Below are 12,988 nucleotides of genomic sequence, written 5' to 3' on the forward strand. Positions count from 1 at the left end.
ATCAAAGTTTAAAAAGTTTTTATCAATAGTAAAGCGTATCTATCATCTTATTCTGTGAACACTGTAGACACATCTACTTCCTTATAAATCTTTCCCCTACAATTATGTTTTCATTTTAATTCAGAATACTAGTTAAAATACTTTTTAAGTTTTAAAACTTTATTTTGAATATTTCTATCAATGCTCAGGACTTCCCTGGCGGTCCAGTGGTTAGGACTCTGCACTTCCACTGCAGGGGGCACAGGCTCGATCCCTGGTCAGGGAACTAAAATCTGGCCCAAAAAAAGCTCAATTTTAGAGGGCAGACAGCAGAAGCAAGAAGAACTACAATATTGTAGCCTGTGGAACAAAAAGCACATTCACAGAAAGATAGACAAGATGAAAAGGCAGAGGGCTATGTACCAGATGAAGGAACAAGATAAAATCCCAGAAAAACAACAAAATGAAGTGGAGATAGGCAACCTTACAGAAAAAGAATTCAGAATAATGACAGTGAAGATGATCCAGGACCTTGGAAAAAGAATGGAAGCAAAGATCGAGAAGATGCAAAAAATGTTTAAAACAAATCTAGAAGAATTAAAGAACAAACAAACAGAGATGAACAACACAATAACTGAAATGAAAAATACACTAGAAGGAATCAATAGCAGAATAACTGAGGCAGAAGAATGGATAAGTGACCTGGAAGACAGAATGGTGGAATTCACTGTTGCAGAACAGAATAAAGAAAAAAGAATGAAAAGAAATGAAGACAGCCTAAGAGACCTCTGGGACAACATTAAATGCAACAACATTCACATTATAGGGATCCCAGAAGGAGAAGAGAGAGAGAAAGGACCAGAGAAAATATCTGAAGAGATTATAGTCGAGAACTTCCCTAACATGGGAACGGAAATAGCCACCCAAGTCCAGGAAGCGCAGTGAGTCCTATACAGGATAAACCCAAGGAGAAACACGCCAAGACACATAGTAATCAAACTGGCAAAAATTAAAGACAAAGAAAAATTATTGAAAGCAGCAAAGGAAAAACGACAAATAACATACAAGGGAATTCCCATAAGGTTAACAGCTGATTTCTCAGCAGAAACTCTACAAGCCAGAAGGGAGTGGCATGATATACTTAAAGTGATGAAAGGGAAGAACCTACAACCAAGATTACTCTACCCGGCAAGGATCTCATTCAGATTCAATGGAGAAATCAAAAGCTTTACAGACAAGCAAAGGCTAAGAGAATTCAGCACCACCAAACCAGCTCTACAACAAATGCTAAAAGAACTTCTCTAAGTGGGAAACACAAGAGAAGAAAAGGATCCACAAAAACAAAACCATTAAGAAAATGGTCACAAGAACATACATATCGATAATTACCTTAAACGTGAATGGATTAAATGCTCCAACCAAAAGACAGAGAGTTGCTGAATGGATACAAAAACAAGACCCATCTATATGCTGTCTACAAGAGACCCACTTCAGACCTAGGGACATATACAGACTGAAAGCGAGGGGATGGAAAAAGATATTCCAGGCAAACAGAAATCTAAAGAAAGCTGGAGTAGCAATACTCATATCAGATAAAATAGACTTTAAAATAAAGAATGTTACAAGAGACAAGGAAGGATGCTACATAATGATCATTCCAAGAAGAAGATATAACAATTATAAATATGTATGCACCCAACATAGGAGAACTTCAATACATAAGGCAACTGCTAACAGGTATAAAAGAGGAAATCGACAGTAACACAATAATAGTGGGGGACTTTAACACCTCACTTGCACCAATGGACAGATTATCCATAATGAAAATAAATAAGGAAACAGAAGCTTTAAATGATACAATAGACCAGATAGATTTAACTGATAGGACATTCCATCCAAAAACAGATTACACTTCCTTCTCAAGTGCGCATGGAACATTCTCCAGGATAGACCACATCCCGGGTCACAAATCAAGCCTCAGTAAATTTAAGAAAATTGAAATCATATCAAGCATCTTTTCTGACCACAACACTATGTGATTAGAAATGAATTACAGGGAAAAAAATGTAAAAATCACATACACATGAAGGCTAAACAATATGTTACTAAATAACCAAGAGATCACTGAAGAAATCAAAGAGGAAATCAAAAAATACCTAGAGACAAATGACAATGAAAACACGATGATCCAAAACCTATGAGATGCAGCAAAAGCAGTTCTAAGAAGGAAGTTTATAGTCATACAGGTCTACCTCAAGAAACAAGAAAAATCTCAAATAATCAATCTAACCTTACACCTAAAGGAACTAGAGAAAGAAGAACAAACAAAACCCAAAGTTAGCAGAAGGAAAGAAATCATAACGATCAGAGCAGAAATAAATGAAATAGAAACAAAGAAAACGAGAGCAAAGATCAATAAAGCTAAAAGCTGGTTATTTGAGAAGATAAACAAAACTGATAAACCATTAGCCAGACTCATCAAGAAAAAGAGGGAGGACTCAAATCAATAAAATTAGAAATGAAAAAGGAGAAGTTACAACAGACACCACAGAAATACAGAGCATCCTAAGAGACTACTACAAGCAACTCTATGCCAACAAAATGGACAACCTGGAAGAAATGGACAAATTCTTAGAAAGGTATAACCTTCCAAGACTGAACCAGAAGAAAACAGAAAATATGAACAGACCAATCACAAGTAATGAAATTGAAACTGTGATTAAAAATCTTCCAACAAACAAAAGTCCAGGACCAGATGGCTTCACAGGTGAATTCTATCAAACATTTAGAGAAGAGCTAACACCTATCCTTCTCAAACTCTTCCAAAAAATTACAGAGGAAGGAACACTCCAAACTCATTCTATGAGGCCACCATCACCCTGATACCAAAACCAGACAAAGATACTACAAAAAAAGAAAATTACAGACCAATATCACTGATGAATATAGATGCAAAAATCCTCAACAAAATACTAGCAAACAGAATCCAACAACACATTAAAAGGATCATACACCATGATCAAGTGGGATTTATCCCAGGGATGCAAGGATTCTTCAATAGATGCAAATCAATCAATGTGATACACCATATTAACAAACTGAAGAATAAAAACCATATGATCACCTCAATAGATGCAGAAAAAGCTTTTGACAAAATTCAACACCCATTTATGATAAAAACTCTCCAAGAAGTGGGCAAAGAAGGAACCTACCTCAACATAATAATATATGACAAACCCATGGCCAACATCATTCTCAATGGTGAAAAACTGAAAGCATTTCCTCTAAGATCAGGAATGAGACAAGGATGTCCACTGTCACCACTACTATTCAACATAGTTTTGGAAGTCCTAGCCGCAGCAATCAGAGAAGAAAAAGAAATAAAAGAAATACAAATTGGAAAAGAAGAAGTAAAACTGTCAGTGTTTGCAGATTACATGATACTATACACAGAGAATCCTAAAAATGCCACCAGAAGACTACTAGAGCTAATCAATGAATTTGGTAAAGTTGCAGGATACAAAATTAATGCACAGAAATCTCTTGCATTCCTATACACTAATGATGAAAAATCTGAAAGAGAAATTATGGAAACACTCCCATTTATCACTGCAACAAAAAGAATAAAATATCTAGGAATAAACCTACCTAAGGACACAAAAGACCTGTATGCAGAAAACTATAAGACACTGATGAAACAAATTAAAGATGATACCAACAGATGGAGAGATATACCATGTTCTTGGACTGGAAAAATCAATATTGTGAAAATGACTATATTACCCAAAGCAATCTACAGATTCAATGCAATCCATATCAAATTACCAATGGCATTTTTTACGGAACTAGAACAAATCATCTCAAAATTTGTATGGAGACACAAAAGATCCCGAATAGCCAAAGCAGTCATGAGGGGAAAAAACGGAGCTGGAGGAATCAGACTTCCTGACTTCAGACTATACTACAAAGCTACAGTAATCCAGACAATATGGTACTGGCACAAAATCAGAAACACAGATCAATGGAACAAGATAGAAAGTCCAGAGATAAACCCATGCACGTATGGTCAACTAATCCATGACAAAGGAGGCAAAGATATACAATGGAGAAAAGACAGTCTCTTCAATAAGTGGTGCTGGGAAAACTGGACAGCTACATGTTAAAGAATGAAATTAGAACACTCCCTAACACCATACACAAAAATAAACTCAAAATGGATTCGAGACCTAAATCTAAGACCAGACACTATAAAACTCTTAGAGGAAAACATAGGAAGAACACTCTTTGACATAAATCACAGCAAGATCTTTTTTGATCCACCTCCTAGAGTAATGGAAATAAAAACAAAAATAAACAAATGCGACCTAATGAAACTTAAAAGCTTTTGCAAAGCAAAGGAAACCATAAACAAGACGAAAAGACAACCCTCAGAATGGGAGAAAAGATTCGCAAACGCATCAACGGACAAAGGATTAATCTCCAAAATATATAAACAGCTCATGCAGCTCAATATTAAAGAAATAAACAACCCAATCAAAAAATGGGCAGAAGACCTAAATAGACATTTCTCCAAAGAAGACATACAGATGGCCAAGACACACATGAAAAGCTGCTCAACATCACTAATTATTAGAGAAATGCAAATCAAAACTACAATGAGGTATCACCTCACACCAGTTAGAATGGGCATCATCAGAAAATCTACAAACAACAAATGCTGGAGAGGGTGTGGAGAAAAGGGAACCCTCTTGCACTGTTGGTGGGAATGTAAATGGGTACAGCCACTATGGAGAACAGTACGGAGGTTCCTTAAAAAACTAAAAATAGAATTACCATATGATCCAGCATTCCCACTACCAGGCATATACCCAGAGAAAACCATAATTCAGAAAGAGTCATGCACCCCAATGTTCACTGCAGCCCTATTTACAATAGCCAGGTCATGGAAGCAACCTAAATGCCCATCGACAGAGGAATGGATAAAGAAGATGTGGTACATATATACAATGGAATATTACTCAGCCATAAAAAGGAATGAAATTAGGTCATTTGCTGAGACGTGGATGGATTTAGAGACTGTCATACAGAGTGAAGTAAGTCAGAAAGAGAAAAACAAATATCGTATATTAACGCATGTATGTGGAACCTAGAAAAATGGTACAGATGAACCTGTTTGCAGGGCAGAAGTTGAGACACAGATGTAGAGAACAAACGTATGGACACCAAGGGGGAAAGCTGCAGGGGGGGGTGGGAAAAAAAGAAAATTCAAACTACCTCCTCATCCTCCTCTAAGTGAACGTGGACTACTATTTAAGATTCAAAATTATTTCCTATTTAATTTTGTCATTTTTTTATCTTTAATTATCAGAATTGTGATGATATTTAATACAATTTTGAAATTCAAAGAATGAAAAGCTCCATTTTACTTAAGATTTCTGTGTGTGTGTATTAAGAAATATATACACCTCTGAGGTTACTGACAGTGCAGAATGGCCTTCAAAATGCAAAGACTGCATAGGTTTTTGATTCAAAGTTTTTTAAAAAACCTCTTCCATGTCAAAACCAGGGTCCCCTGAAAAGCCCACTAAAAGTATAATAAGCAACAAACATCACGGGCTTAAAGTGAGTGGGTTACAAAGAGGTAGTCTTGCCTTGTCATCTCTCCCTCTTGCTCTACAATCCTTGTCCCTACTTGTAGAGGGTTTTTCACTCTTTGATATAGGATGTGCTCGGCCTACAGGTCCCCGGGCTCCTCCTCCTGGCATTTCTTTCCTCAGAGGTCTTACTTCTCGATTGGGACGCCTTATCTGAGGTGGAGCTCTGACAAAAAAATAAATACATAAAATTAAAATTAATCAAAGGCAAAAGTATTTCAATACTACATTAGTCAATAAAACTATTAAATCAATAAGCCCACAAGGTCAATTTTTCCCCCTTTTGCCAATTCACGGCTACAACTCTTAGGTCAGTTTTTAAAGTGCTTTTCTGTAAAGTACACTGGTTGATACAAACATTAAATACATATAAATGACATATACAGCAACAATTATTTTGTCAAAAATAACATTCACCAATAGAGGGCAATACAGACTATTCCTATCTAATAATCTTAATGGTGTTAACAGAAAATCAATTCCTTTATTCATTACTGTCCTAAGCCAAATAAGTAACTTAAAAAAAAAATTATTAAAAGCTGAAAGGACAAGAATTCAAAATATATTCATTTGCATAGCTTACTAGTTTATCCTTTACAACCAAAATGATTTTCTCTGCTTCCATGTTGGAAAAACCATTTCATTCATCAAATTACAAACAGCAGGGCTTAATGAAATCTTCTTAATTTATGTGCAAAGTTTATGTGTAAAAATATTACTCATGCTTTGAGGGTGTCAAAAATCACAGGATCATTCAAATTATACAGGCCACCAAATGGGAATCAAGAATTTTGATAACTATATGTGGCAAAGGATGTTAATTCTATTTATGGTGGTGATCATTTCACAATATACACAAATATTTAATCAGTATGTTGTACACCTGAAACTAATGTAATACGTGTCAATTATACAGCAATTTTAAAAAAGAATTTTGATAAATACATAAATATAGTTATGCTTACAAAGTGGCATATTTTGTCTAATGTAATGTGAAACATGTCTTCTTCAAATAGTGAAATTATGGGGCTTCTCAGAACAGTATTTATTTGCCTCTCTCTGGGTGTTGGGGGAGACTCCATCACTTTGTGTCTAAGCTTTTAGTTCTTCCTCCCTGAACTGCCTCTGCCTCTGTTTTCCTACCTTTACTCTCTTTACAGCTCTGCCTGTATTTGCAGCCCTTCACATCCCATATGTGTGTTCCTTTTCTACCCATGTGCCAAAATCTATTCTTATCCCTTTTCCAGCTTCATGCTTTTAACTCATCTAACTCATCACGGAGTTTCTCTTCCTGGTATCAGAAAAAGTCTCACATGTGTATTACTCAATGAACTCAGGAAAACAGGAAAATGGATGAAAAGCCAGGAAGGTTGAAAACTCAAGGTAAAAAATAGTTAACATATTGCAGCATCTTCAGACTACTGGAATTAGACCGCTACATGAAAGTGCTGAGGATGAGAGAGGCTGGTGAAAAGTGTATGTCTTTCTACTAGGTTACCATACACTGACACCTGAATCCTTGGAGTCCAATCCAGTTAAACAGTTATTTACTGAACACCCACACCTGTTAGGAGGTATATATCCTCTACTGTGCTAGGCCCTAGGAGGAGACAAAGATGAATAAGCAATCTTGTGGGGAAAAAATCCACAGGAAAGGAACTTGAAAATCGTGTATAGTGAAATAGTTATAAGGCATTCTCAAATTTAAAGGTATTATTATGTTTTTGGTTCTAGCGCATTATTAGTCTTTTAAGTATTCTGTCAATAAGGTAAAAATGTAATGAGACTGGTAAAGACTAAAAATCTAAAAATGTTATGTTGCTCTATTCCTAGTATTTCATTGCAACCATTGTTTTTTGAACGAATTTCTGTTTTGTTTTGTTTTGTTTTTTGCGGTACGCGGGCCTCTCACTGTTGTGGCCTCCCCCGTTGCGGAGCACAGGCTCCGGACGCGCAGGCTCAGCGGCCATGGCTCACGGGCCCAGCCGCTCCGCGGCATGTGGGATCTTCCCGGACCAGGGCACGAACCCACGTCCCCTGCATAGGCAGGCGGACTCTCAACCACTGCGCCACCAGGGAAGCCCTCTGTTTGGTTTTGATGAAGAGGTGTAAAGTAGTAGAGCAGAACTTTACTGTTTTATATATATATATATATATATATATCTATCTCTGTGTATGTATAATGTCTTTCCTGAATTGGATTCCTGGCCAAAGACAATAAAAAGCGACTGACAATCTCTTCCACACAGAACACACGTCAAGTCTGCCCTTCTGCTAGCAGCTGCGCCTGCTATTTAAATAGTCTGTCATTGTTTGTGGTCCTGCTTTCTGGAGCCACAGCCAGCCCGAAGCTCTTGCTCACACAGCAAGCCCATCCTTACAGCTGCGTGCCAGGCTGCTCGGTGGCCTCGCTGAGGAGGGGTGAACTGCAGGGACTCTGGAAACGTTTCTTCTGCCTCCTCAGCTTGTGCTTTCCCGCCTCAGCTTGCTATTTAGCGGTCACTGAGGAGTCCTGCTTGCAGCCCACATTGCACACACAGCCAGTTCAGTAAAGCTGTGCTGCGAGAATTATGTCAAAGCTCGTTCACAGGCTGCACTCCAGGTGTTTGCTGCTGCTGACCTTGTCCTGCCACTCAGTATTCTGACGGGCTCATAAACGGTCTGAAGGAAACTGCTCAAGAGGCCAGATGTGGCATTTGTGGCAAGTCCCACGTCTCACAGAAAGTGTGCCTGTGCTTTGCAGGTCTTCAGTTCCGTCTCACTGCAGTTTGATAGTACATTCGAAACAGACTGTCAGCTTCCCAAAGGACACCCTTGACTCTGTTCTGTACTTCTTCCTCCATTAGGGCATCACAGCCCAATGGCATGCTTCAATTTAAGGACTCAGTGACAGCTTCCAGGCTGTAAAAAATAAGTCTCAGGGCTCCTTTTACTGGTCTCTTTTTAAAAAGAGACTTTATTAGTAGGGTTGCACAGCATCGTCAGCCTCTGCCCCAATGGTCAAACACAGGCTGACACCCTGCTAGCTTACAGCATTTCAAATATAGAGAATAACTGGAAATCTGCAGATAAAAGAGTAGCATGTCTATGCTGAGCTCAGTTCTCCTACTGGAGGATATTTCCCCGTAGGAATGGGAAGAAAGATGCCTTACCCTATCATATGCAAATAAGCCTGACTTCCTCCAAAAGCCAATATTCCCTTTCTAAGCAATATTAAATATCAATATTATATGTAAATGTTCTTACAGCACTGCTTGTAATAGTAAACACCTGGAAACAACCCAAAGGTCCAGTATCAGAACAGATGCATAAATTATTATACATTCACATAATGGGATACTATATTCACGTGAACATGAATTACAGCCACATGCAATAATAATAGATCAATCTCAGGACCACAATGTTGAGTGAAAAAGTAAGTTCAAAGAACACATACAGAACGATTCTAAGCAAAACAAGATACTGTGTGGAGATTAAAATGTATGTGCTAAAAGTATAAAGAAAGGCAAAGGAATGATAAACCCCAAATCCAGGACAGTGGCTAACTCTGAAAGAGGAGGGGAGGGAACAGGATGCAGAGGAGCTCATAGGGGGCCTTCAAGGTAATGCTAATGTTCTTTATCTTAAACTCCATGGTGGGTACATAGATCCTACTGTATTATAACTCCTTATTCCTTACATAAATTTTATTATTCATATTAGTTACTTGGTAGTTAATAAACTTTAAATATGATGAATATAACAACACCCCTAATTAAATTATTTGAGCACCTAAGAAAATGAAATTATAGGGTTGCTACAAAGTTTTTGGCATGTTCTAGAAACACACATGTGCTAGTGATGTGGGCTCAGAGTACACATCCTCAGTTGAACCTACTGTATTACTGCCTGGCAAATCTCCATAAAAGATTGGGCAACAGAAATAGAACTGTCTGTCAGACAGCACCACACATCCAGGGTTCCAGAAATCAAAGGGGAAGAGACCTCTTCTGAAGATGCCTTCATTCCACACCATATTTAGAAACAGGGTCAAAGATACTATCACAATTTTCTCCACTTGCTCTACAGGCACCTTCTTAAGATTCCCATCTATTCAGCTCTTTCTATTTCTTCCAGCTTTCTGTTTCATGATTATTCTAAATTCTTTGGTTATATCTGTTTGTTCATACATTGTTAGAATTCTAGTATAAGAAAAAGAAATTTGGAACAGGTCCTATATATGCCCAAGAACATAAATCAAATTACTGAAACTTCTGGAAAAGGAAGAAAAATACTCTTACTTTGCTATGACATTAATCTATATGAATTAAACAGGAAAACATACCTCTCCATAGCTAATGAAAAAAAACACGAGTTCCAAGTAGTTCATACTGATATTTTTACAATAAGGACTTGGGGTCAATATATGAGACTTTGAGTCCAAGAGAAATTACTTGGTAAGAAATCAGGAGGCAAGAAAGCAAAGCTTAAACAGAAATTAGAGGACTTATTATTTGAAATTAACGATTAAGATTTTTTTTTTAAATATTTGTTTGGCCACCTCAGGTCTTAGTTGCGGCACGTGGGATCTTCATTGCTGCATCTTTTTAGTTGCAGCATGCAGGATCTTTATTTGTGGCATGCGGGATCAAGTTCCCAGACCAGAGATTGAACCCGGGCCCCTTGCATTGGGAGTGCAGTGTCTTCGCTACTGGCCTGCCAGGGAAGTCCAATGATTAAGAATTTTAATGTCCACTCTCATCAAATATATGACTGCTATTTTTTCAAATCAGAAAATATATGTTTATCTAATAAGGACTGGAACTACACTGGCTGCTGACATAAAAACGTTGCAAACACGATTCATCCCTTCACAGAGAAACAGCATGGTGATCCGGAGTTAGCATTAGATCTAGAATCCTAAACCCTGGGTGCCTTCCTACTCCCAGGTCCACCAATTACTGATTATATGAGTGTATCACTTAACATCTACAAGCCTCATATTCTTCCTCTGTAAATGGGGATGATTAATACTTAACAGAATTTTTTAAATCTATTTTTCATTGAGGTATACCATATATTCAGTAAAATGTACATATATTAGGTAAACAACTCAATAAATTTTGGTACTGTATAACCACCAGTAGAACAAAGAGCATTTCCCAATACCCCAGAAAGTTTTTTCATGGCCCCTGTTAGTAAATATCAGCTGGTAAAGGTAACCATTATTTTGACCTTGCTATCATAGATTAGGTTTACCTGTTCTAGTTTCATAAAATGGAATCCTATAGTACATACTCTTTCAACATTACCTGTGAAATTCATCCATGTTCCTGTATATAGCCGTTTATCTTTCTTCACTGCTGTGGAGTATTCTATTGCATAAATATACAACTTATCAATTCTGTGACTGGACACCTGAGCTGTTTTCTATTTGAGGTTTATTATTAAAGCCTCTATGAATATGGGAATTATCCTCATGGTAAACAGAAGCATTCATTTCTTTGGGATCTGTACCCAGGAGCAGAATAGCTGCATCATAAAGTGTATGTAAGATTAGCTTTAGTAAATATAGCCAATGGTATTCCAGAGTAGTGATGCCATTCTACACTCCCATCACCATGTACGAGAGTGCCAGTTGTCCCACCCTAGTCATTCTGGGGGTGGGGTGGGGCGTAATGGTGTCTCATTGTGGTTCTACCTTGCCTTTCTTGAATGGCTACAGATGTTAAACACCTTTTCAACAAGATGCTTATTAGCCATGTGAATATCTTCTTTTGTATAGTATCTGTTCCAATCTTTAATCCATTTTCTTTCAACTGGGTTGCCTGACTTTTTCTTATTGATTTATTGATCGTTGTTCTTTATATATTCTGGATACAAGTCCTTTGTCATACATATGCTTTGCAAACATCTTCTACCAGTATATGGCTTTCCTTTTTTTTTTTACCTTCTACCAGTATATGGCTTGTCTTAATGGTGCATCTCTTGATGAAAAGAAGTTCATAATTTTAGAATTCTGACTTACTGATCTTTTATCTTTAATGCTTTATTGTCCAGTTTAATAAATCTTTGCTATCCCAAGAAGATGATAATATCCCTTCCATGTTTTCTTCTGGAAGTTTTATTTTATTACCTTTTTACATTTTAGGTGGTGATCTATTTCAAATTAGTTTTTCTATATGATGTGAGGTAAGGGGTTAAGATTTTCCTCACCACATGGACATTCAATTAACCCAGAAGCATTTACTGACAAGACCCACCTTTCCCTACTGAATTGCAGTGGTGCCTCTTCATAAATCACGTGACTCCATAGAACTTAACCTTTAATAAGTTCCAGTTCTAAAAAGAACTTTAGAAATTTTAGTTATTTGCTATCAGAAAATTATAAACAAATATTTTAGTATGATATATTCCAGAGTCAGTTCAAAATATTAATTTTTCAACAAATATCTGAACTTTTGATGAATGCAAGATACTACACTACGTAATAGAAAAGGCTTTTTTGTATACTGGATTAAGTCTTCCCTCACTATCTAACAAGCAAATCAATCACACTCAGAAACACATGGAGTACTATAAGCCATGCTGATACGAGTTGTTTTATATCCTCGAGGGTACTTTTTGTGCAAAAAAATCTCTTCAAAGGTTTACTTTGATTTTTTAAATATTCAATTTATTAAAGTTAAAACTGCAAAAATTCGGTTAGTCCTTAAAGCTTTTAGATTCACTTACAAATCTTTTTTTATGTACAAGAATAGCAGATTTTAGAAGTCACTTTTAAGAGGTTTTTGAATAAACCTTGATGCCATTTACAAACCTGGCTAATTAAATGCCACTAAAATTTTTAACATACGTTTATAAATGTAATATATTTTATTTCCTTCTTAGTTCTTTAATTGTCTTACTTAACAAAGCATAACTTACATATAAATACTTTCATAAACTTAGTAAGTTAAACTTATAAATGAGGTAAGCCTAATTTCTCCTAAATGTTCCCCAAAAGTACTTAACATAAATTTTCATGTAAAATCACAGATCTAAATTATTCCATAATACACGTAAAATTGGAATTGCATGCTTATCACCCTCATTAGCCATATTGTCTTAAATTACAAGTACATAAAAATAATAAATAAATATGTACATATCCCTTAACAAAAAATACTACTATTACAGTTTTGAATCTCTTAGACATTTCTACTCTTAATTCTAAATGTCACTGGAGTTGAAAGATGCTTACCCACTACAGAAGACAATTAGCCAAGTTAACCAAGGTAATATTTAGCCAAAAATTTCTGCTGGTATGAGATCTGGAGCTGCAGACATACTTCTCACACCAAATAGTATACAGTCCCATTTAATATCACGGG

General features: G+C 36.6%; 1 protein-coding gene across 2 annotated transcripts in view; it reads right to left on the reverse strand.

The window, feature by feature from the left end:
* The window catches only part of KATNAL1 (katanin catalytic subunit A1 like 1), a 62,033-nt gene that overhangs the window by 35,462 nt on the left and 13,583 nt on the right, over window positions 1-12,988 (reverse strand). The window contains exon 3 of one of the 2 annotated variants that reach the window (XM_082859294.1): window positions 5,631-5,799. The exons of the other annotated variant lie outside the window; for it this stretch is intronic. Within the exon in view, the coding sequence (XP_082715420.1) occupies window positions 5,631-5,799 (169 nt within the window). The remainder of the gene's footprint in view (window positions 1-5,630; window positions 5,800-12,988) is intronic. 2 annotated transcript variants of the gene reach the window in all.

Source organism: Leucopleurus acutus, assembly GCF_964270905.1.
Source record: "Leucopleurus acutus genome assembly, chromosome: 18".
Lineage (NCBI taxonomy): Eukaryota > Metazoa > Chordata > Mammalia > Artiodactyla > Delphinidae > Leucopleurus > Leucopleurus acutus.